The 22,770-nt window shown below is 47.8% G+C and overlaps 1 protein-coding gene across 7 annotated transcripts in view; it reads right to left on the bottom strand.

Moving 5' to 3' along the window:
* NRP2 (neuropilin 2) overlaps positions 1-22,770 on the bottom strand; it is a 115,166-nt gene that overhangs the window by 47,610 nt on the left and 44,786 nt on the right. For all 7 annotated transcript variants that reach the window (XM_009182851.4, XM_009182849.4, XM_003907842.5 and 4 more), the window contains exons 7-11: positions 22,117-22,272; positions 9,499-9,643; positions 6,591-6,940; positions 4,244-4,388; positions 293-409 (exon numbers count right to left, since the gene is read on the bottom strand). In XM_009182851.4, the coding sequence (XP_009181115.1) occupies positions 293-409; positions 4,244-4,388; positions 6,591-6,940; positions 9,499-9,643; positions 22,117-22,272 (913 nt within the window). The remainder of the gene's footprint in view (positions 1-292; positions 410-4,243; positions 4,389-6,590; positions 6,941-9,498; positions 9,644-22,116; positions 22,273-22,770) is intronic.

The following is a 22,770-nucleotide window of genomic DNA, read 5'->3' as shown; positions in this document are numbered from 1 at the left end:
TAGTGAGGGCTCAACAAATGAGACTTCTCAAAAGAAGTCATCTTTGTCTCACCTGATGTCTAGTGGGTTCACACCAGTAGGGCTGTGCTGGTTGTTACACTATTCAAATGCCTCTACATTGGTTGTAAATAGCCACTGCCCCAGACCCCTGAGTGTCTCCACCTCTCTTACCCCTTCCCTGAGATCCCCTGGATTTCTGACCCGGGAGACCCCTAGGTCCCTGCCCAGCCACAGGCCAGCTCCCACTCTGACTAGTCGGCACCCATGCCATCGGGATGCAATATGTGCTTACCATCCTCAAAGCTGCAGTTCTCCCCACACTCCGTGGCCTCCTCATCGGTGGGATAGGGGGTAGTTGTCTCTTCGCTCTTCACGGTGGGTCCCAGCGTCTCTACTGTGGGCTTGGAGTCTGTGTAAGGGCAAAGGAAGAGAAGAGAATGCTGTAGCAGCCTGTGTTGCAACCCAGCAGGAGGAAGATGCCAAACATCTTTAGAGAAGAAAAAGAAGATGCACACATGTGCCCAAAACTCTGAAGTCACATCTGTGTGCTGTCAATGAAGTCAGAGGCATCACCATAGTAGAATGAGAATCGTCCTGGGTTGCAAAACCAGCAGTGACAGGTAGGGACGCAAACCCACATTCTTTACTCCACGGCAGAGGCCCTGACATTAGCACAAAAGGCCACATGAGGCAATAATGGAGGGGCGATAGGCGACAGTGACTCCAAGGAAGGACAAAAGCACACTCTGGCTCATGTCTGCACAAAACTGGATGGATGGGAATATGGATTTAAAGGGCCTCAGACTCTACATGGTGAAAGTGACTTGGGGCTATGCCTAAAGGTCAGGGTGTGGCAAATTCAAGTGTTTCCTGGATCCAAACACCTACTGTAAGTGAGGAAACCAGACGTGGTGGTGGGGGCAGGGAAGGGTTGGAGAGAGAGGAGGTGGTGACAGCTGAGATCTTACATGCCTGGTTTGAAGGTGGCCTCCAAGACTGGCTCCCCCAGATTGGGGCCTGGATGGGAGGCGGCCCAGTGTGGCCAGGCCAGGTCTTCCAAATATTTCCCCCTTTCCTTTCCCTAACAAGAAGGCAAAAATCCCTAAGTAAAATCTCCAGATGCTACATGTTGGCAACTTGTTAAAAATGTTATACTACATAGCACACAATGAACGCTGGGTAGGCCAAACCTGGCTGCAGGCAGTGGTTTTGACCTCAGCTCTAGGTGATTCATTCACCTATTCATTTGCTTATTTGCTCACGCCCGTCATTCATTCAGCAAGGATTGAGGGAGTGAATGGAGCTATGAGTCAGGCCCTGGGTGGGGTGAAAGGGGTTCTGGAAACTGGTGCTCAAGTCCACATGTTTTGGGGTGGCGTCTTCATCCCAGAGCTGTCCACCGACAGGATGCTGGTGCCTTGTCCCTCTCATTTCTATACATGTTCCTTTGCGCTATTGTATGTGATTAGGTGCCTTTGTCAGGCACCCTTCAGGATACCATTTAATAAAGCCAGAAGCTGGAGGAAATTGCTAAATACGCTGAATAGCTTTTTCACGGTCGACTTCCCACCTTTCTGCTATTAAATACTACGTACATAACCTTTCATACTTCCCTTTGCTGTGTCTGCCTTTTGCTCACAGTAAATAGCAAATAACCTCGAAGCGTCCTAATTTGTAAGTTCAAATTTGTCACTGTGTCATAGAAACTCGATTGTAAAGCAAACTATAGGGCAGTAAGGCAAAACATAATTATCTGAAACACAAACAAACCAACTAACAGGTGAAGCAGCCCTGTCATATTATTTAGCTGCAGCAGCTCAGCCCAGGCCATTATTTTTCCTGTTATCCTTTGGGATAGGGATGAAGAAGTGAACCAAGGATGAGCGGGAGAAACAGATGGAAATTTGAAAAGCAAACATAGCCACATGGCCTATGGAGAACAGTTTCTGGAAATGTTAGGGAGCAAAATGGGTCAGCTGATTGGTGTAGAGAATGTTAAACCCGGGGGCCAGTGAGGCACCAGAGGGCAGGGCGTGTAAATGAAAGTGGAGGAACGGCAGGCACGGAGGCCTCGGTGTTTATACTGTTTGTGCAATGTTTGTACTGGGCGCTTCAAGGTAACTGCCCATCAAACAGCAACGCTCCCCCTGAAATTGAAACCAGATGTCAGAGACTTCAAAGGAAAGGAGGCTGGGCAAAGGGAATGCTCCTCAACTCTGATCTTCCAAGGAATGGCCAGGCAGGGCTTTGAAATAAGAAACCTGTCGCTGACCATCATTGGTGTAATTTGGGGCAGGTTGGGGTTGGGGAGCAATGAGGGAAAGAGGTCATTAGCAACTGTCCCCCTGACCAGACTGGGAGGGCGTGGCACCGAAAGGCAAGGGATGGGGGGAAGAATGAGGTGGACTTCATCCAGCTGAGTGACCTCTGGCAAGTGACTTCTACCCTCTGGGGCTGTTTCCTTGTCTATGAAAGAGGAACTGGCCAGGTCTGTGATATTTCCCAAACCACGCATCACTCTCATCATTGGGTTGTGGAATCCATTGAATAGGTCATGACCAGCATTTAAAACGTATCGACTATAATATTTTAGAGTGCACTTCCATGGTTAAGATGACCATTGCTTTGGGAACCTTCGGTTTCAGTTACATTTATTTATCACAAACGGTTTGCTGGGTGCCAGGCAGTAGTCTAAGTATTTCATATCCATTCATTCATTTAATCCTCACAATGACCCTACGGGGTGTAGATAGACTATTGTCATCTCCATTTTTCAGCCAAGATAAACAAGGCGCTAAGAGACTAACTTTTCTGAGGTTATGCAGCCAGCAAATGGCAGGGGCAGGACTTGAACTTGGCAATCTGTCTCCAGAGTCCAAGCACTTACGCATACACTGTACCCCGTATACACAAGTGTGTGTGAGTGCTTCGAAGTGGGTTGTGAAGGAAAATTATTTTAAATTGTGTATCATGGGCAGAAATGCGTGAAAGCCACTGGCTTACAGACTCCTGGATCCCCTACAGCGCTGAGCCCCTGATTCCAGCGCAGCCATAAATGAAGCCAGCTTGTAGCGGGGGGAGGTTTTCTGCACCTGCGAGAGGACAGGTGACACACATTTCGCAGGCTGCAGGGAACTTTGGCCTCGTCGCCAGGTAATGGGGAGTAAAGTGTCTTCCTATGAAGATGTATTCGCTGGGGCTGCCTTCAATTCAAAAGCGAGGAGGCTAATTTGGGCCCAATTCCCAGCCCCTGTGCCTCAACGGGGCTCCTCTGCACTGCCGTAGCCAGCGTACAGGCAGCATTTTTCTCCCTGGGAGCCAAAAGCACTTCTCCGACATGCCCTTATTAATCCTTCATGCCATCCTGCCAGCTGAGCCGGTGACAGGTACAGCACCGACAGGAAAATGGGGATACCTGGGGCCCTGGTGGAGGACGGCAGGAGAGCTCAGGCTAGTGGCTGCTCCTGCTGGCATCAGGCTCAGGCCCCGAGCCCCAGTGGCTCCCATGAACGCCTTTTGGCAGGCAGTAAGTGAGCTCCGGGTAAGATCTGGTGCCAGCTCTGCTGAGGGAGGAGGGCCAGCGCCCCGAGGAAAGGAAGGTAGGGCCTGACTCAGAAGGGCAGGGCTCTCCCTCGGAAACCAGGAAGGCTGGGCACCCTCTGTGGGCCTCACCCTCATTTGGGAGAATGAGAGGTGTTCCCCGAGGCCTGGGCCACCTGGCAGGAATGAGCAGGACAATGAGAAGGAGTCCTGCCCCCATCAGCTCCCTGCAACAGGGTCCTTTCTGAGCAAATAAATGCCTTTTACAGATGTGGCCCCGAAATGAAAATGAAGTCTCTTAGCCACTGACATCTGGAGGCCAGATTCAGACATAAACCAATTACTTTATTATCATGAGGGGTTTTTTTCTTTCCTAAATCAACAGCCACAGCCCTCTGGCCTGAAGAGCCAGGGTCTAATTGAATTTGGGTGGGTGGTATGTGGTTATGATTTGTTTTTGAGAGACTCGGGTTGGAGAATTGAAATGATCCTTTAAAAAAGACAAAGTGCATCCCTTGAGAAACTGTCCCGAGTCCAGAGGCTGCGGTACCCGCGGTCTGAGGCAGGAGAACACGGCAGGGGTCTGCAGCGCTTCCAGCTCCAGGGATGGCTGCTCCCTCCACAGCCCTCCCAGGGCCTCGTGGGATGTCAGGGTCAGAGGACCATGTGGGTGAGATGCAAAGGGGAGGAAGTGTCGTCTTACCTGTCCAGTCACAGCCCAGCACCTCCAGCCGCATCCCAATCCCCGCCGGCGACCACCTCTCCGGGTATACCCGCACATACTGCGCCGGAACGGGGTCGAACCTTCGGATGTCAGGGGTGTCATAGTGCATGTTCCCTTCAAACAGCTGCAGGGAGAGAGGCCACTCAGCCCTACTGGTGTGGGACCCAGTCCCTATCACCTTGTTGCCTTTCCTTCCCCTTCTCCTCCCTGCCCCGCACATCCAGCCAGGAAGGCAGATTCCTAGTTGATCCCTGGCACTGGGACATTCCGATCCATGGGGCCTTCATTTTCAGACCAAGGATTTTATTCATTTGGAAGGTGGTTAGGGACCCAGAATTATGGAAAATAGGAAGTAAACAAAGGTGGCAATTTCCAGGTTGTATCTTTTACCTGGTGACTGAAATGGAGTATCTGGGGAAGAATTTGGCTCCAAATGCATTTTCAGCTGACTTTGGCTAGAGAAGGGGGAAGGCAGTTTGGGTGATCTTTGACCGTTCGGAATTCCTGGTCTACTGGGAAAGGGATGCTTCTTTTTCTAATGCGTGAAAGCCTCGACTGAGGTAGCCCAAGCTGACTGATAATTCCTAGCTCACTGAGAACCTGGCGGGAAAATGACCCCCTAGGCCAATGACACTGTCTTCTGATCACACATCGACAGTCTTAGACTGTTTCCCAAACCTTTGTTTAAGGAAAGCACTCCTGTCAAAAGAAACCTCACACGGAGCCCCAGTACATAAAACTGATGATGCGGGGAGCAGGGGGCTGCTTTGGTGGAGCTGGGTGGAGGACCAGCCTGGAGTACCCTTGGAGACACTCATCCAGGGGAAGGACAGGAGTGGGTGGCCCAGGGCCTGCGGCTGATTAGCCCCCAAGAATTCTGCAGGACCGCTCCAGGTTTCAGGATGCCCTGGGTCCACAATTCTGAACCGGAAGCACTGTCTTGGATAGGGCTGTCTCCCACAATGGCAAAGATCAACTCCTTTCCCAAGAAAAACCAGGCTCAGCTCTCCCTGGGGAAGCCTGCGGCCCAACTTCTGTTCCATTGATGCAAAGTTCCAGTTACCAAGCCCTGAGCCTTTCTAAGCCTCTGGAGTTGAGAGCTGGGAGTTTACCTCAGCATCGCAAAACGTCTAACCCAGCTCTTGCCTCTGTATTCAGAATGGAAACATTTGCTTAGCAAAGGTGGCCCCGAGACTTGTAACACTCCCTCCTTTTTTAGGGACCCGTTCTTTTGAGAAAAACAAGTGGTAACTAGAGATAAGAATCAGAGAGCCTGGCCCGCCAGGAGACTGATCTGGGGAGGGACAGAGGTATGACGTCTCCTCCCCTTCTGGGGCTCCTCCTGTCTGTGTTGAAGGCTGACCTTCACTCTGGTGGCAGAAGGGTAGGCTGCACTGGTCTGAGCCTCTGGCTCGGAGTGAGGTTCTCTTGCTTCTCCCTTGCCTCAGTTTGAGAGGCAGGAAAGATCTAAGCAGTCAAAACTAGGAAAATACAAAGGAATGCAGTGACATTCGGAAAAACATCGTTATTTTTGGAAGTCAACCTCTAGTTTCTATAGCTTGGCCTCCAAAAACCACATCCCCTTTAGATGTCTGGCCAATTTCAAGGAAACTTTATCTGAAAGAGTGTATAAAGAGTGTTGAACTTTTTAAAAAGTCAGTGTTCAGTAGTGGTTAAGCATTGACTTTGGAGTCAGACTTCCGGTTTCTGAATCGGCTCTACCACAGGTGAACTGTGTGACCCCGGGCATGATATCAAGGGTCAGTTTATCAACACTAAAATGGGAGTGACAAAAAGATCTACTTTGCATAGATGTTGTGAGGATTAAAAAAGAGTCATTGCCGGGCCTGATGGCGCATGCCTGTAATCCCAGCACTTTGGGAGGCCAAGGCAGGTGGATCACTTGAGGTCAGGAGTTCGAGACCAGCCTGACCAATACGGTGAAACCCCATCTCTACTAAAAATACAAAAATTAGCTGGGTGTGGTGGCACACCTATAATCCCAGCTACTCAGGAGGCTGAGGCAGGAGAATCGCGGGAACCCTGGAGGCAGAGGTTGCAGTGAGCCGAGAACATGCCACTGCACTCCAGTCTGGGTGACAAAGACTCCATCTCAAAAACAAACAAACAAACAAAAAGAGTCAAAAATAAGGTATTTAGCACAGTGCCTGGCACAAAGTAATCTCTCAAATGATATGTGTTTTATTGGATCTCAGGAGTTGGATGACGACTGTTCAGATGGGGCATCACCACTCTCCACTCCCCGTACCCCACTTAGCCTCCCCTGTGGAGGGTGAGGTTACAGAGGCCTCCAAGAACAGCCTACCTTTGGTTGCTGGGTCCTGGGGTCCTGAATGTATTCCCAGTCCTTGCCATTTAGGCTGTAGGAGACTTTGAACTTGCGCACAAACGCCCTGGCTTCCACGGCAGTGATACTGTCTCCTCCGCGGGCTCCCTGGATGATGACGCCTTTCACTGTCTTGGGTGTTCCCAGATCTACCTGAAGCCACTCCTCACCCGGCTGGGCCTGAGGGATTCGAGGGAACCAGCCCGCGCGGCTGCTGACCAGGCGGGCTGCACTGGGGCTCCAGAGATATTCGTGGGTGGAAGAGGCGGAGATCTGGGAGTCTGCAATGAGGCCTGAGAGCATCCCCAGCATGTTGGAGCAGGGGGCATCTGCAGAGAGGAGAGGAAGATACAAGAGGTCATGGCTGACACCTGCTAACCAGGGACCACCCCCCTATAAGGAGGGAGTTGCAAAAGAGCCCAACTGTCAAATACTAAGTCAGCACTGATTTCTTTGCGTGGTGAATGTGTATAGCACTGTGGTTAAGAGCCTGGACTTCGAGCTAGACTGCCTGTGTTCATGTTCACTCTGCTACTTTCTAGTCAGAGGGCCTTGGGCAAATTATTTAATTGCTCTTTGCCTCAGATTCCTTAGATCTAAAGGAGAGCTAATAGAGGTGCCTACCTCTTGGGGGCTGTTGCAAGAATTCTGTTAGTTACTAAGACCTCACAGGACAGTGCCTGGCGTATTTAAGTATCCAATGGCCATTAACTATTTGTGCTTACAGCTCTAGCCAAGAACTCTCAGAATGTGCATCTGCACATCCCTGTTGATGACACTAGTCCCCACTGACCCTCTCAGGGACACCGAGCACAGGGGAACTGAGCTAAGCACTGAACTATTTCCTAGTGATTGTTTTGCCAAGCAGAAGGAAACCTTCCTGGCGTCAGTATCAGGTCTTTATTCCCCATATATGTTATCACTGCTCTTTACTGCCTTGGATCCTTCCTACATGCTGTTCCCATGACCCAAAATGCTTTTCCCTTCAGTCACCCCCAGGCTAACATTTTCTTATCCCCAAGCTCAAGTGTCATATCCACAGAAAGGCTGTCCCCCAATTTTCAATCCACACGAAATTGGGTTCCGTCAGAGCACCCTGTTCTTTTCCTTCATACGCACATTCTAGTTTATCCAGTACTTGCATTTGTTTATTATCTATCTTGCTCACTAGCCTGAAAGTTCTACAATGTCAGAGACCCCATCTGTTTTGTTTCTGTCTCTATGTCCCATTCCCAGTGTGTGCCTGGCACATCAGATGTGTGGAGCAAATGATTGAGTGGAGAATGCATGAATAAATGATGTCAGGCAAGGCAGGGTCTATAGTCAGTGTGCATTTCATACTTGCAAACTGAACTATGATAAAAAAAAGATTCTCCAGGTTGTCCCCCTTCTTCAAAATCACTGGTTTTCTCCTTTCAATCTTCCAGAGAATGAGCTCTAACTAAATATTTGCTGATTAACCTGGAACAGCAACAGGAAAGGGACAGAAAATAGTCCCCTAGACAGGATTAGCATAAACTAATAATCCCATTAGAAGAAAACAGGGTCTTTGTGTAAATGTGATAAGAGCAGAGAATTTGAATTGAGAAAATGTGGGTTCAGATCCTGGCTCTGTCACCTCCTAGTTGGGTGACTTTGGGCAAGCTATTTAACCTCTTTGAGTCTTGGTTTCCTCATCAGTCCCCGGCCCACCCTACCTCACAGGGTTGTTAGAAAGCATAGGCAAGATGATGAACAAGAAAGGCATGTGGAGATGCAGAGACTATACAAACACAAGGTGTGTTAACTAGAAGCCTCAGACAGGGTCAGACCTTGGAGCACTCCCTATCAGAGCTGCAATGATTAGGGGAAAGACACATGGATGGATGTACACTGAAGACACTTCTAGGTCAAAGAGGCAACTTGCCTGCCCTGGGCTGAGCCCACAAGATAAAGGGGATTGGTCTGTCCTTGCCTTTCTGGGGCTAATCCAGCCATCATCATCTCCCATCTGCACCCCCTGCATTAGCCTCCTGTAATGTCCCAGCTCCCACTCTGGTCTTCTCCAGTCTACATACCTTGGGTTTCAGCCCACAAAAAAGCTGTGTCCATGCCCCTCACTTCCTCTTTTGGTCCCTCTTGCCACCGTGCCATTGAGAAAGCTGTGACCATTGCCTGGTGCACTTTCTGTCCCCTCTTCACCAGGTAATGTCTGTTATCTGCCTTCTAGCCTCACCTCAATCATCACCTCCTCAAAGAAGTCCTCCTTGAGCTCCTAGGCTGGGTCAAATCCCCTACAGTGTACTTCCAAGGACCATAAGCCTCTATTTCCAGACGTTGATCACAGTTTTGATTTTATACTTATGAGTTTATTAGTATGTCTGCCCAACTTGTCCATATGCCCACACAGAACAGAGTCTGTTATGCCCACCATTGTGTCCACAGCACCATGCACAGCTCTTGGCCCCTGATTGAGGCAACAGAGAGTGTTATTTGAAAGCAGGGGCTTTGGACTGAAACTGCCTAGATTCAAACCATGGTTCTACCACTTACTGGTGAGTGACCTAGCTCTTTAAGTCTTGGTTTCCTCATCTGTAAAGTGAGGAGAATAATATCTATAGAGTCCTTATGAGGATAATAAAATATGTTACATCTTAAGTGCTTAGAATGGCATCTGTACCTAGTTAGCATTCCATAAATGTTAGCTATTAATAGTAGAAATCGTAGATGCTTAATAAATATATACTGAATGAATGAATGACAAGACAAACTCTGGTAGGACTTGAGTCCTTGAGCCAGTCTGTTTGGGAAGGTCATGTGGTACAGTCATGCTGTTTGCAGAGAGTTGAAAGGGAGCAGAGCCCAGGACTCAATCAGCACCCCAACCTCATTGGAGCCCCCACCTCACCTGTGACCCGGCAGCCGAAGAGCTCCAGCCGGAGGGCAATACCTGAGTGCCAGGTCTGAGGGCGGATCCTAACAAACCTTGTCAGCAGCGGAGCGTGGAGCTTGTTCAGAACCACCTCAGTTGCATCGTTGTTGGCTTGAAATACCTGTAGCGTAAGATGCAAAACCATGTTATAAAACCGTTTGTAGTTCAGCCACTTGAGCAGTCGTTGAAGGAGATGGGAAGGTTCTGTTGAATTTTCTTTCCCTCAAGCTTAAAAATAATCAGTGGGTGTGTTGTTTTTGGGCTTTTTAAAGAAACACAGTGTAAAAAAAAATTAATTTCTCACACTGTTCTATTTGAAAATTATCAATAGTCTTCCCAGAAAATTTTAGAGGGAAGGAAAATTTTGCCTCCAGGCCGAGAGCAGGTAGAAGAAGGAAAACACTCGAGAAGCTAAGGAAGAGGGAGAAAAGTAGAATATCTGTTTAAAATGAAGTAAAAATGTCATCTTTTAGGGCTACCAGACCTCACTCACTAGCTTGAACTTGACACTCCCTCTTCCTCATGTTGCAGGCACCTAGGAATATTTGCAGAGCATCTTCTAATTGCAAAGTGCTTCATGGTTGTTTTTGTTAGTTACTTGATGCCATCCCACCCATGAGCGGGCGAGATGATGAGGGGCACCCTCTACCTACAATGGTCCTGTGTCAATCAACACTTTCTTGGTTCTCTCTGATCTTTGTGGTAGGGTCAGGGTTGCAGACAGTCCTTCAGAGTCCTGCTCCAGCTTCCTCTCACTGTAGTCCCGCCCTATAATGAAATCCATCCCTGTCCCCATCTGACCAATACATCTCTTATGGGAGGGAAGGCTTTTTTTGATCCAACATGGTGGGAGCAAGTCCTGGCTTTCCAGATGGCCCAGATCAATAACTGCCATATGGACCTTATGCTTTTTTGTGCTCTCTGTTCAAAAAAAAAAAAAAAAAAAAGAAAGAAAGAAAGAAAGGAAAAAAAAAGTAACTAGAGCAAAGTATATGTGAGTTTCCCTTAGTTTTCCTGAAAAAGGGTAGAGGGAAAAACCAACTAATCAACCACCACTTCTAAATCATACCTGTTATAGCTATAACAACCAAGGGCTATAAGTAGAGTATAGTTGGCTATACTCTACTTATAGCCAACTCTGCAACCATCAGCGATTTCTCCTGTTTAGGAGAACTAGATGCTTCGGCTCCTGATATTCAGGCCATGCCAAGTGTTTGGGCGCACCAACAGGGTTGGGACAAGAGGACTGGGGAAACTGGTATATTTGAAGACTTTTCAGCCAGATGCAACACAACATCTTTGAGTATAAACAATTATGTCTATAATACCCCAGGAGGTAGGTATTCTTATCTCCACTTTATTGGATAAGGAAACTGAGGCTCAGAGATGCCTGTCTGGATCCACCATCCTTGCCAAGTTTTTAGGTTTTAAGCTTATAGTCTCTTCTAACACATTTTCAGTGTTTGTGTTCATGGCTGGAGTCATGAGGCCCTTAAAGTCTCCAGGCATGGGCTGAATGGAGGTAGGGTCACTGTCCAGTGACATGTTCCCAGTGTGAGTTTATAATCCCACCTTAGAATGGCTTTGAGTAATGGCAAAGAGCAGCACAGAAGTCTAGAGCCAATTGACAACACAGTCCCTTCCTCCCCATGAACTGTGAACTCTATCATTTAACAACCCTATTTCCTACTTGCTAACGTTAAAAGTTGGAGCCATTTAATAACATACCACTGAAGACATACCTTTTGCAAGTAACTGAAGGGAAGTGGCTTCCTGAAGACAAACAGGGAAGCAGATTTTCGCTGGTCCACCATATTCAGTTTAAACCACTGCTCTGATGCTTAGTCCACCAAATCTGGGGGTGCTCCCAGCTCACCCAGTCTGCTGCTCCCTCTCCTCCCCTGGGAAGCCCTCCCACCAGGTCCTAAAGTTGATAGCAGGGAGCACACCTGGGAAGAACTTGTTACTCACTCCTCTCTCCCAGGTTCGATTTTGCTGCTTCCTGAATAGCGATTGTGGGTGAGAAGGAGTGAGAAGACCAAGTTAGCAAGGGAAGGAGAAAAGCCAAGGCAATGGAAGGAAGGAGGGTTAGGGCCAGACACCCTGAGGAAGGCCCAAGGGGAGTGGTGCCTGAGCCTGCTTGCTTCGTACTGATAAAGGGCTCCACAGCTCTCAGGAAAGGGATGGGGAACTGGATCCAAGGAAAAAAGAGATTCATCAGTTCTCTGAGAATTCAGCATGAGGCAGAAGCTATCTGTTTGTTTTTGCTTTGTTTTGTTTTGTTTTGTTTTGGCAAGGAAGAAGCAAATGCAACACTTTGCGTATTTCGGACGGGTGCTGTGAGCAGCAGCGGGGGGCCGCCACTGGCCTGCTCTCTGAAGATGGTGATGGGGACTGTGTGTGTGGTCGCCATCAGGAGACGCTAAGGAGTTCACATTGGGGGAAAAAAGCTTTATTTGCCACGTGAATGCATCACTGGAAAGTTGAGTGGATCTGAACTTTAACACTGCTGCTAATCCACAGCATACACACCACGCTGGTGCCGTTTAGAAACACAGCATGTCTTATGTGTTGCTAATATCCAATTTTATCTTATCTGACCCTGGCATTTCTCAGCCTTGGCAGGCAACACTAAGAGACCTTTTCTTTCCTCAGTGAGTAAATGATTGTGTATTTGGACTGTCTTTGGGATGGCGGTGTGTGCATGAGTGTGGCTCACATGGGCATGGGGTGCACATGCTCGCATGTATGAGCTGAGGGAGGGGGTCGGTCTTCCCATGGATACATGTGGCCACAGGCTCTGGGTGAACCCCCTAATCTCTGCTTACAGTATCGTCAGTCAGGAAGGGAGGCAAGCACACAGTTTGTATCCCCTAGGCCATCTACCTGACTGCTTCAACTGAACTGCACTCTGCCCTTTCATTTTGCCTACTCTTCTCCCACCCTTGAATCAAATGAAGGATCTTTTCAACTTAGCTTCAGATTACCCTTCACGTTTCAAGCCTAGTTCCTGAACTGTTTTCTTGTCTGCTCTTGACTTTGTGTTCACATCTGCCCTCTGTTCTCCGGATGGTGAAGGAACAACATCTTATTAGATTTTTAACACACCTCTCACTCAGAGTGTGGTATAGTGGGAAACACAAGACAAAAAAACCTACTACTGAATCAGAAGCCAGGAGCCGCACTCTGCTGCTAATTAGCTCATAAGTGTGGGCAAATATCTCTACCTCCCTCGGGCCCCAATTTCCTCCTCTGTTAAATGAGGGGATTGTATGAGTTGATTTGTAAGGTTCTCTCTGGCCCCCTGCTTCTAAACCTTTCTTCACATGACTTTTTGTGGTTTGAACTGCTTTAACAGTGTCCACTTTGCAACAGGGCACTTTAGTTACCCGTTGTCCCTTACAGCCTAAGTGCTTTTGCAGACAATTGCTGTGGATGTTTTATACACTTTGAATAGTGCCCGGAACACATGGGGAGTGCCCCACTCACAGGGCAAGTATACCTTGTTGATGTGTTGCTTCAATACCAGTTCAAATTATTAATAACAAAGAGTCATGAATAACAACACCTTAGTCCTTACATATTATCTTTTGCCCAAAGATATCAAAGTGCAATTTATGAAAATCCATTTTTAATGAAATATTAAGCAGTTTCTATTTATCCTGACCCAATGGGTTTACAAGGTCTCTATTTTTCTCCCTGCATCTCCCCTATTTATAGCTAGTAAATGCTTTCATATATTATACATCTTTATGACTTTCTCAATGCTTCTGTGGTTTTAGAATCACCCTTCATATGTTTTCTGATCAAATTCACTGAGATGGATTCTTGGCTTCCAGTCTAGGCATTGCAAGGTAAGGGGTTGTGTGCATGGGAGATGACGCCAGGAAATTGGTTTTATTCCCTATTCCCTGATGACTCACTGAATCACTATAGGTAAATCAATAAACCGTAGATACCTTGGTTTCTCCTTCAGGAAAATCAAGTCGATAACAGGCTTGCAGATAGACACTTAAGTTTACTGGCCTTCCCTCCGAGACTTGCATAGCACCCAGGACAGATGTTAGCGTGTAAGCCAAGTCACAAGTCACAAGTGGGTCTTTGCACAGGTGGGATAGTTTCAAGTTCTAAAAGCCACAACTACTTCCAAGTCCCGCCTTCAGGCCAACAATTTTCAGACCACAACTTTGCAGTGAGGTATCTGAGAAAAATCAGTGGATTGCCTTGTATGTTATACTCAGATAGGCATATATCAAACAGAATGATCGAATGTTAACATCTGCTTTAGAAGCTGGATGTCACAGAGGACATACATTTTTTATTTTTAATTTTATTTATTTATTTTTGAGATGGAGTCTTGCTCTGTCACCCAGGCTGGAGTACAGTGGCATAATCTTGGCTCACTGCAACCTCTGCCTCCCAAGTTCAAACAATTCTCCTGCCTCAGCCTCCCTAGTAGCTGGGATTATAGGTATACGCCACCGTGCCTGGCTAATTTTTATGTGTTTAGTAGAGACAGGGTTTCACCATGTTGGCCAGGCTGGTCTCGAACTCCTGACCTCAAGTGATACGCCTGCCTTGGCTTCTCAAAGTGCTGGGATTACAGGTGTGAGCCACCATACCTGACCCATTTTTTATTTGTTTTAAAAGAAAGATCTTAGTATGGTTGTTTACTACCCAAAGGAAAATCACAAGTATGTTCAGGGTGACCCTAGTTTTCTGATGATAGTGTTGATTATATCATAATTATTAAAAATATATGTGTGTGCCTATTTAAAAAGAGCTAAGCTGAACATAAAGATTTCTTCAAGTGCATCTCTACAAACCAACTTTAAAAAGCAATTCAGGGCACAAAGTGGTCTGGATTATCCATTTGGTGCCTCTCTGAATTCTGAATATAATCCAGCACTTTCTAATTGATTTTTGAGACCTTTGGTTTCTTGTCAGTAGCACAGAGCCTGAAAACCATCAGCATTTCCTGGATTTTCTGATTTGCACCTCTAGGGGAGAGGGGACCTGCCAAATAAATCAGCTGCTATCCAGCATCCCAGTTTGGTTGTATCTACACTCCCAGGAAAAGAAAATCAGTGCATTTTGACCATTCCTGTGAGTCTGCAAGGCATGGACAATATAATTCAACGTCATATATATGTGTGTGAGTGTGTGTGTGTGTGTGTGTGTGTGTGTGTGTGTAATCTAGTAAGAAGCATCCAGCCAGAACGCATCACTGATGGTTTCTGAGACCATCTCAGAACATTTTCTCTTCTTCCCACCCCATTTCTAGTCACAGTCACCTTTTCTTTGCTGACCCCTCCTTAAGTTGTCTTGGAAGAACACACAGTGACTGGCATAGCTGAGGACAGTGAGCTCTGCAGCCTTCTTACCTTCTAGGCCTCTAAGCAGAGGGATTTTCTGCCCAGCCTAAAGCCTTTTCCTATATACCATTCATCTTCGCTATCAATACCCATGTGGCCGGGACAGTGTAGATGCTACCTGTCATCACGCCTGCCTCTGGGGCCTGAGATGAAGATGCTGTCCAAGTCTTTGAGCTCCCTGGAGGAGAGACACAGCTGGCTGTTTCACCCTCCCCAAATGAGGTGGGCCCTTTGGTGGACAAACACAGTCTCTCCTTACGTGCACCACTCTCATGTGAGTAGGGCTTCAGTATTCAGCTTACACACTCCCATCTCTTCGTTACCTGTGCTGTGAACTACTGTTTACTTCTACTTTGCTGTAAATATCTGAAGTCAGCCAGCTCCAGGGACTGCAAAGAAAGCAGGGAAATGTTTCTAAGACAGCACAGTGCTGGAGCCCTGGGGTAGACATTGTGCATGAGATGCTCCTCTTCTTTTTTAAAATAAATATTTCTCTCCACTAATAAATGTTTCATTGCCTCCAAAGTTCTCCCTTTCAATGTACTTGGCACAGACACTCAAGAAGGAGGAAAACAAAGCAGGGAGAAAAGTGGCAGGAACACAGGGCAGAGGCTGGGGGAAACCAGACGCATGTTTTTAAAACTAGTCTCAGAAACAAATGTGCTGACTCATCCACTCACCCTGACTGCAGACCTGTGTGTCCTCCCTCTCCCACCCCCTTCCCTTGCATCTGCCCTAAAACCAGCCATTGGGTCTACACGTAAAAATAAATAGCTAATCAATGAATGCCATCCTGTTTAATTAATTTGTTGCACAAAACAGGCAAGTAGGGGGAGGGAACTGTTGCACTGGGGTGGGGAGGAAATGATATGAAGGCAATGGGCTTTTTTTGTTGTTTGTGAATAACGGTCCTGATCTTTTTCCTTTAAAACTCCCCTCTAAAGACAATTTTAAAAGTTGTTTTAAAGCTTCTTTCATTCTAGTGGATGTGGGAACTTAGCCAGATATAGAGTCAGAGGCATGTGTGTGCATGTGTACACATTACATACATATATGTGTATATATATATATACAAAGAGAGAGAGACATTAAGAGAAAGTGGGGATGTGGGTAGGCAAAGAGGCTCTCTAACAACAAAATACGCATTTAGGACTCTGATGACCTCTGCTCTCATCCTCCTTCACTTTCGGGCTGTTTTTGTCATCAGGCAACTTCCCTACACGAAGGAGGAGACAGGCGCAGGGGCGGCTGTGTTCTGGGGGGCGGGGATGTGCGCATCCCCATCTGTGTGGGCCTGCGGGGCCCGCTAGATTTACTGCGGGATTATGTTACCCCCATCGAGACGCTGAGCCCTGGAACACAGCATACTAACAGGATTAGGGTTTCAGGATTTGAGACAGGAACGCTTCGGGGAGGAGGAGGGGGAGGAGTGCGGCTCAGGGGTGGGGCAGGAGAAGAGCGGGCGGGAGAGGAGCACAGGATCAGAGCAATGAGCGGGCTTGGGGGGAATGGCCAATGTCCTCCTAGGAAGACGGAAAGAGAAACTTGGACATTCTAGGACATTATAGCTGGGTAGGGTGGGCCCTTCACCCCTGGAAACCTCCTAACACAGATGTTTGGGCTTTTTAAGGAGGCGCCTTTAACTCCCAGGTGGGCAGAGATTGAGGGAACAGGGAGTGAGGTTCCAGAGACCTCTGCCACCTGCCTGCCTCTTCCGGTGGAGGCTCTGCAAACCAGAGCAGGGACAAGGTGACATCAGAGAGTGGGACAATCTACCAGGTGAGGGCTTCACTCCAGTGCTTACCTACATTAGTTGGGGTTGGGGCAAGGAACATGATTCCTCAGCCCAAGCAAAATCACAGCACCCTTCCACATGCCCTCTATGTGCTCCTTGTCACTGGCTCTGTGCACAGCGGGGACCTGGGAGGTTAACGTCAAGGCTATCAGCGCCAGGGAGGCGCGCCTCAGCTATTGGAGACAGTTCAGCACCCACGGGAGCTGGGTGACGCTGGCCACGGAAGCCTGATAGAGAAAAGGTTCAAGCTTCTGTATAATGAAATTTTCCCCTGAGCTTCCTAAGTGGAGAGGCTAAAGGTCTGAGCTCATCCCATGGCAAATGGATAAGGGACAAACTTAATTACCTAGGGTACTGGATTCTTCTCCATTTTAATTGAGGGGGTCAGATACACTGAGGGACTTGAACTTGGAAGGGGCATCAGCCCCCTTCAGAGCACACACAACCATGGTTCGATGACGCCGTTCTAGCCACGACTTCTGAAGGCTGGTGCCCATTACAGTGTGAGGCATTGTCCTAATCTCATATACAACAAACAAAATTACCACCACAAAAGGAATAAGGGGAAGCCCATCATCTGCCAGGAGGTTTTTTAAAAAAAGGTTTCTTCTGAAAACTTAAATGATCAAGTGGAGGCATAATTGCATCCCTAAGAGAACAATGAGGCTGATATGGATGACATTTATCTGAGGCAGCTCAGTGCAGGCCCCATCAGATGCAGGGAAAGGTCTGGATGACTTATCGTGGTCCATTCCAGGCCTATGATTTTAAAGAGGCCCATAAATATCCCATGGGGCCTTCTTACTTTTTAAATTGATAACTTGCTTCTGCTCAAGAAGAGCTTTGTGGGTCTCCTCCATTAATTATGTCCGCAGAGAGCGTTCCATCTGCAGATCTCAAGGTGCTTTGCCGATAGCAGCCACAGCGCCACTCCATTTGGACTGGGTGGAAACCCTGAGGCCTGGAGCCACTAAGAGACGTTTCCAGGGTCATGCAGTGCCCTGTTTAAGAAGGTCTGAAAATAGACATCCTGTGTCTCTAGCTGTTAGCCAACTGATTTGGGGGTTTGGTTTTCTGACACCACTCTTTCTCTCCTCCCAAGTCTCTGATTTAAAAATGATTTGTTTTAATTTAGAAAATAAATACAAGACAGAGGATTTTTGAAGTGGGGTGTTTATTTGTTTTGAAGGGATGTAGCCAAATCAAATAAATGGCAACTCCCTTCAACTCCCCATCCTTATGATTCTGTCGTGGGGCCCAGCTCCACAGCAATGAGCCTAGTGGGTTAAGCCACGTCCAGGCTCATCCTGCACAGAGAACTTCACTGGAGAGGAGGCTTTCCGGGAAAATGTGTGCCTGTCAGTCCTTGGACTGAACATGTAGGAAGCCAAGTTCCCTCAAGATGAAGAGTAAGGCCTACGCCAGACTGTGGGGAGCGCCAGCCTGGACATCCAAGTCTGGTGACCAGGCGCCGTCCATGAAGGGTCCAGTTTCCTAGTCCCTGCAGCAAGGTACTTAATCTCTAAGAGCTTCAATTCCACAGTTGTGAAACTCTGTGAAATTCTCGAGTGAATAAGCTGGTGCCTGAGGATTTTCTGAGTCCCTTGGAGGTCATCTTTACATTAATGTGATGAGCTCAGTGCATTCCTTCCACTCCTTGTGGGGTAATTCTGAAAATTCTTGGACCCAAGTCTTACCTCATCCCTATCTCCCCCCATCCATCCTTGATCTGGCCAATAGCGTGCATTTGGCACCCTACAGACTTTCTCTTTTAGCCCAAATTTCTTCCAAATACATCAGAATAGCCCAGAAACACTGTGACTAACCAGAGCTATGTCAACAAGGGAGATCCCCACATTTACCGAATGAGGGGGAACTGAAGATAAGGGCTTTTGCCTAGACAAATAAGGGCAATAGTCTCTCTCCCCTGTCTTGTCACCAGCTGTGGTTCTATTCCCCAGGCACAGCTGATCCCCCAGTGCAGACTCATGGAATCAGCATCTCAGGAGGGCAGGACCTTGACTATGACCTTGTGCCTCTGAGCTCTTCCTATCACTCTCCATGTGCCTCTCTTGGTATGTATGTACATAATTGTGCCTATAATTATGTAAACATACATGAACCTTCTACTGTTGTATTAACAATGCCATGTCTGCGTCTGGGGTGTTACTAATATAGCTGGGGAAACCAAAAGCAGTAATTTCTGCTTGTGGTTTCTAAAGAAATGTATGCAAAGCAATTTGTATAATTTAAGGGAGCACGTGGGTTGGATATGGGTTCCATCAGGCAGATGAGCTCTCTGCCTTGTGGTTATGCCATAAATATACATAAGGCGGGCACGCCCTATATGAGAATCATAGGTTCCATATTTATGGCATGTGGAATTGGATAAAGATTTGGGATGTGCTGTGCATGTGGCCTGTGTAACCAGGCTGCATTTGCCAGGGGGAGGTTTGCAATGCCCCAGCAACAGGGTGACTGACCACTTTCTCACAGGCGACCTCATGATGACCTGTTGGATGGGAGGAGACCAAGAAGAGGCTGCTCCCTGGCTAGGGGAGGCTGGAAAAGAGTTCCTTAGTCTCCCTCACCCCCTGGCAGCAAGAAGGAAGGCATTCTTTCAGAGGCCTAGGCCTTGCCTCAGCCCAGTCTGGGTCCACATTGTAAACAGTGTTTTGCAAAGACATAGCACAGCCCTCCCCCGCCACCTTGCATGCTCATTAATCTTGTTTTTCTCTGCCTTCCCCAATTCCCTGGTCTTTGGTATGCTGCATTGCTGTTGACAGTGACCAGGGAGTTGAAATCGAGTTCCCACATTTCTGTCCCAAATGTCACAATTCCCTCTTCCTTCCCTGCACACTGGGAAGGCATTTGCAAACCTTCCCTCTGCACTGCAGAGCAGAGCAGGGCAGAGCCGGTGGCTGCCTTCCTCTCTGCTTTGCTTTTCTGCTAACTCCTGTTGTCTGAATTTCACTTTCAAGCCCGTCACTTAGCACCCGTTAGCTGGGCACAGTGCTCACCATCCAGCGGCTACAAAGAGAAACTCAGTGGTGGTACTCGGCGTGGATGACGCCTCTTCCTCCACTGCCCCCAAGTCCCCTCCCCAACCCCCACCTCCCCCATGGCATCAAATCAAACTGCAGCAGACTTGACAAATCTATTTGGCATGGTTCACTCAACTATTTCAACCCCAACAGCCCGGAGAGCTGCACTGACGCACCGTGAATGAGGGGGAATCTGCCCATTAAATACAGATATCTGAACGAAAGATCTGCTAATGAAGGGGCAGCTGAGACCATCCTTGCAGGGGAGACAAGGAAAGCCTCCTGGGCGCCCACCATACCCGCAGTGGGGTGAAGGAGCTTGGAGAGTGGGGCAATGCCTACTTGGCAGGCTTTCCATTTTCCTGCCTCCTCTAAGTACACAGAGGATGAATTTCTAATGCGGAAGAGAAAGGGCTTTTCCTCTGCCCCAACTCCGTTTATTTGGGCAGGACTAATTCAGTAAAACAAAAACAAAAACAAAAAAACTCTCAAGTTACCCCTTGGCTTCTGGGGAAAGAAATCTAGCCAAGTGGGGAAAGAGGAGGCAAAAGAGAATGTATCCACTATGAAAAAGTTGAGAAAAATAATTCTAAAAACCAGAAAGCCAAATTCAATTTCAGGAATATCTTTCCTGAAGAATGAATACCAGGGATAAAGCCAGGGAGGACAGCATTCTATGAAAATGTGCAGTGCTAAGGTATTTCCAAAAGCAGATTTCCTACAAATGATGTTTTAAATAGCATCCTGGTCCATCTGCATGCTTTTAAAACAGCTTATGCTACAGTATCCCTCCAGGCCCGCACTGCTTAGTCACTGCGCCTGGACAGGGAGACAGTCAGGTGAGCCCCACTCCTCTCCCCGGGGGTCACCCCTGCCTGGCTTCTGGCACTCGTCTGCTAGCTGAGCTTCGGAGATCTACCAGTTTATCATTGAAAAGGCTGGGGTGGAACCAGGTCTCAGCCCCCAAGCTTCTGGCACCCAGTGCCAATTCAGGCTGGCCATTCCCGACGGATGCTTGGCAAGTCTTCCTGCAACCAAGTCAGTGGGAAACCAGACCTGGCCGGGCACATCTTTCAATTACTAAGTACCTCACAATCTTTATCATGGAAATCGGGCAATTGTGTGCATGTGTGTGAGATACTTGGTAATATCCAGAAGCCATGGTTTTCAGATGAGTGGTACCCCATTACTATGGTGTTTTCAATTTTTAAAAAATCTACTCCTTTTCCCGTTTCCCAAGTGAGGCTGCCAACGTCATAGTTCAGAATTTTCTGGGTCTAAGGTTTCCAGTTGCACCAGACAGAGCAAGCTGCCTTAGGGCAGTGATAGGGGCTGAGGAGATTCCCTTTGGAAAAGATCTTTGGCCTCCCTAGGCTTGGCCACATGTGACCCATTTTGATAATTCACACCCTAACAGACCAGGGCCTGGTGGAACTGGAACGCTACAGGAGAGACCCGCTTCCTCCCTCCCTACCTCCCTTTTAGGGAAGGAGAGGCAGCGCCTGGGAATGCCCCAGACATCACACTCTCCTTCCAGACCTCTGTGCCAGCTCCTGCTCTGCAGGGGGCACCATGCCCTGTGCTCCCATCACAGATACTGCAATCCCACCCACACAAGCCCCTGGCTGTTTGCAGTAAGCCTCTATGTGCTGAGTGTGCTGTGTATATACACATATAGCCCCCACATCGCCCGTGCCAGCTGCAGACCCAGAATGTCATGTGTCTTTAGAAAGTGGAGTGCCAGACATTTATCCATATGTATACAACAAAAGCCCCACATCACCCACACAGACCACACCTCCGGGAGCCGCAGACGCGGGAGACGCCAGCAGAGAGAATTCAATGCCTTGCCGCTAAGCATGATTGCCAGTTCAGAACCCATCCCCGACAAACTGAATTTCTCTTCATTATTTATTGTCCTCTTTCTTCTGCGGGACGTTGTGATTCCCTCTCAGGATTTGTGCCCTTTCATTTCCAGAGCTCCGTAACTCCTGAACTGTAGTGTCATGTGGTTTTGTGATTGTTAACCCAGCATGTGGAAGGGACTCAGGCCATAAATGTTCAGTGAATCCTGTGTGGGGAGAAGCGGACTGGGGACGCATTTTCTCCTTCATTTGAAGTCAGAGAACACTCTGCAAGCTCGCTCTCTCTCTGCTGCGCAAGATGCAACAGCAACCGGGCTGTCAGAGAAACGGTGTTTTCCAATCGCTTTAGCCTAAGAGAGAAGATTTTCAAGGCCAGCACGACCCTTGCCTCCATCAATTATCTGAGCCTCACTACACAAGGCTCTCTCTCCTGTAGGAGGTCGCCTTAAAGCTCCCCTGATCCCATCCCTCCTGCCCTGGTCCAATGTGCCTTTAAGGTAGGATCATGGATTTACCTTGTGATTTTTGCCATGCCGGTACACCATCCAGTCCTCTCCATTAGTGCTGACTTCCAGCTTATAGGATTTGACATAGTAGCCATTCTGTGTTTCCCTGGAAATCGCTCCCTGTGTTGCGATGGCTGTGAGCATGGTTAAAAAGCGCAGGTCCACCTGGGGAAGAGAGGGCAGGAGTAAGAGACCACCATTCCCAACATAGGGCAGTGTCTTGTTGTTTTCCAAAGGATGCAATCATTAGACTTTTCTCCCAACCTGTATCTGTGATTCGCTGAGACGTACTTGTAATTAGTATCAGTTTGCAATTCTATTGGACAATTAAACTTGCATTATCTTACACTAAATCAGACACCTTGAAAAGCTAGGTTTTCTTTTTTCTCTCTTTTGCAAATATGAAGGGACAACACTCATTTTTTCTCAATCATTGAACATCTAGAACTATAATCCCTTCTTAGTAAATGAAGGCTTGCCTTGGACTGTGGAAGCAGATGCTGCTTTAAAGAAATAAGGCTGAATCTACTCCACTCTACTGTCCAATTCACTTACAATGCCCTAGTTCCAAAAGTCACACTCATAGAGGCATCCCCTCCCCACACCCTCTCCCTCCATTGTGTATTTAGTTGCTCAGGTCACTAAGGGGTCAAAGGGCATGTA

This window comes from Papio anubis, chromosome 10 (genome assembly GCF_008728515.1).
Source record: "Papio anubis isolate 15944 chromosome 10, Panubis1.0, whole genome shotgun sequence".
Taxonomy (NCBI): domain Eukaryota; kingdom Metazoa; phylum Chordata; class Mammalia; order Primates; family Cercopithecidae; genus Papio; species Papio anubis.
The sequence above is the reverse complement of the archived record's forward strand: the minus strand, read 5'-3'. Positions and strand labels throughout refer to the sequence as shown.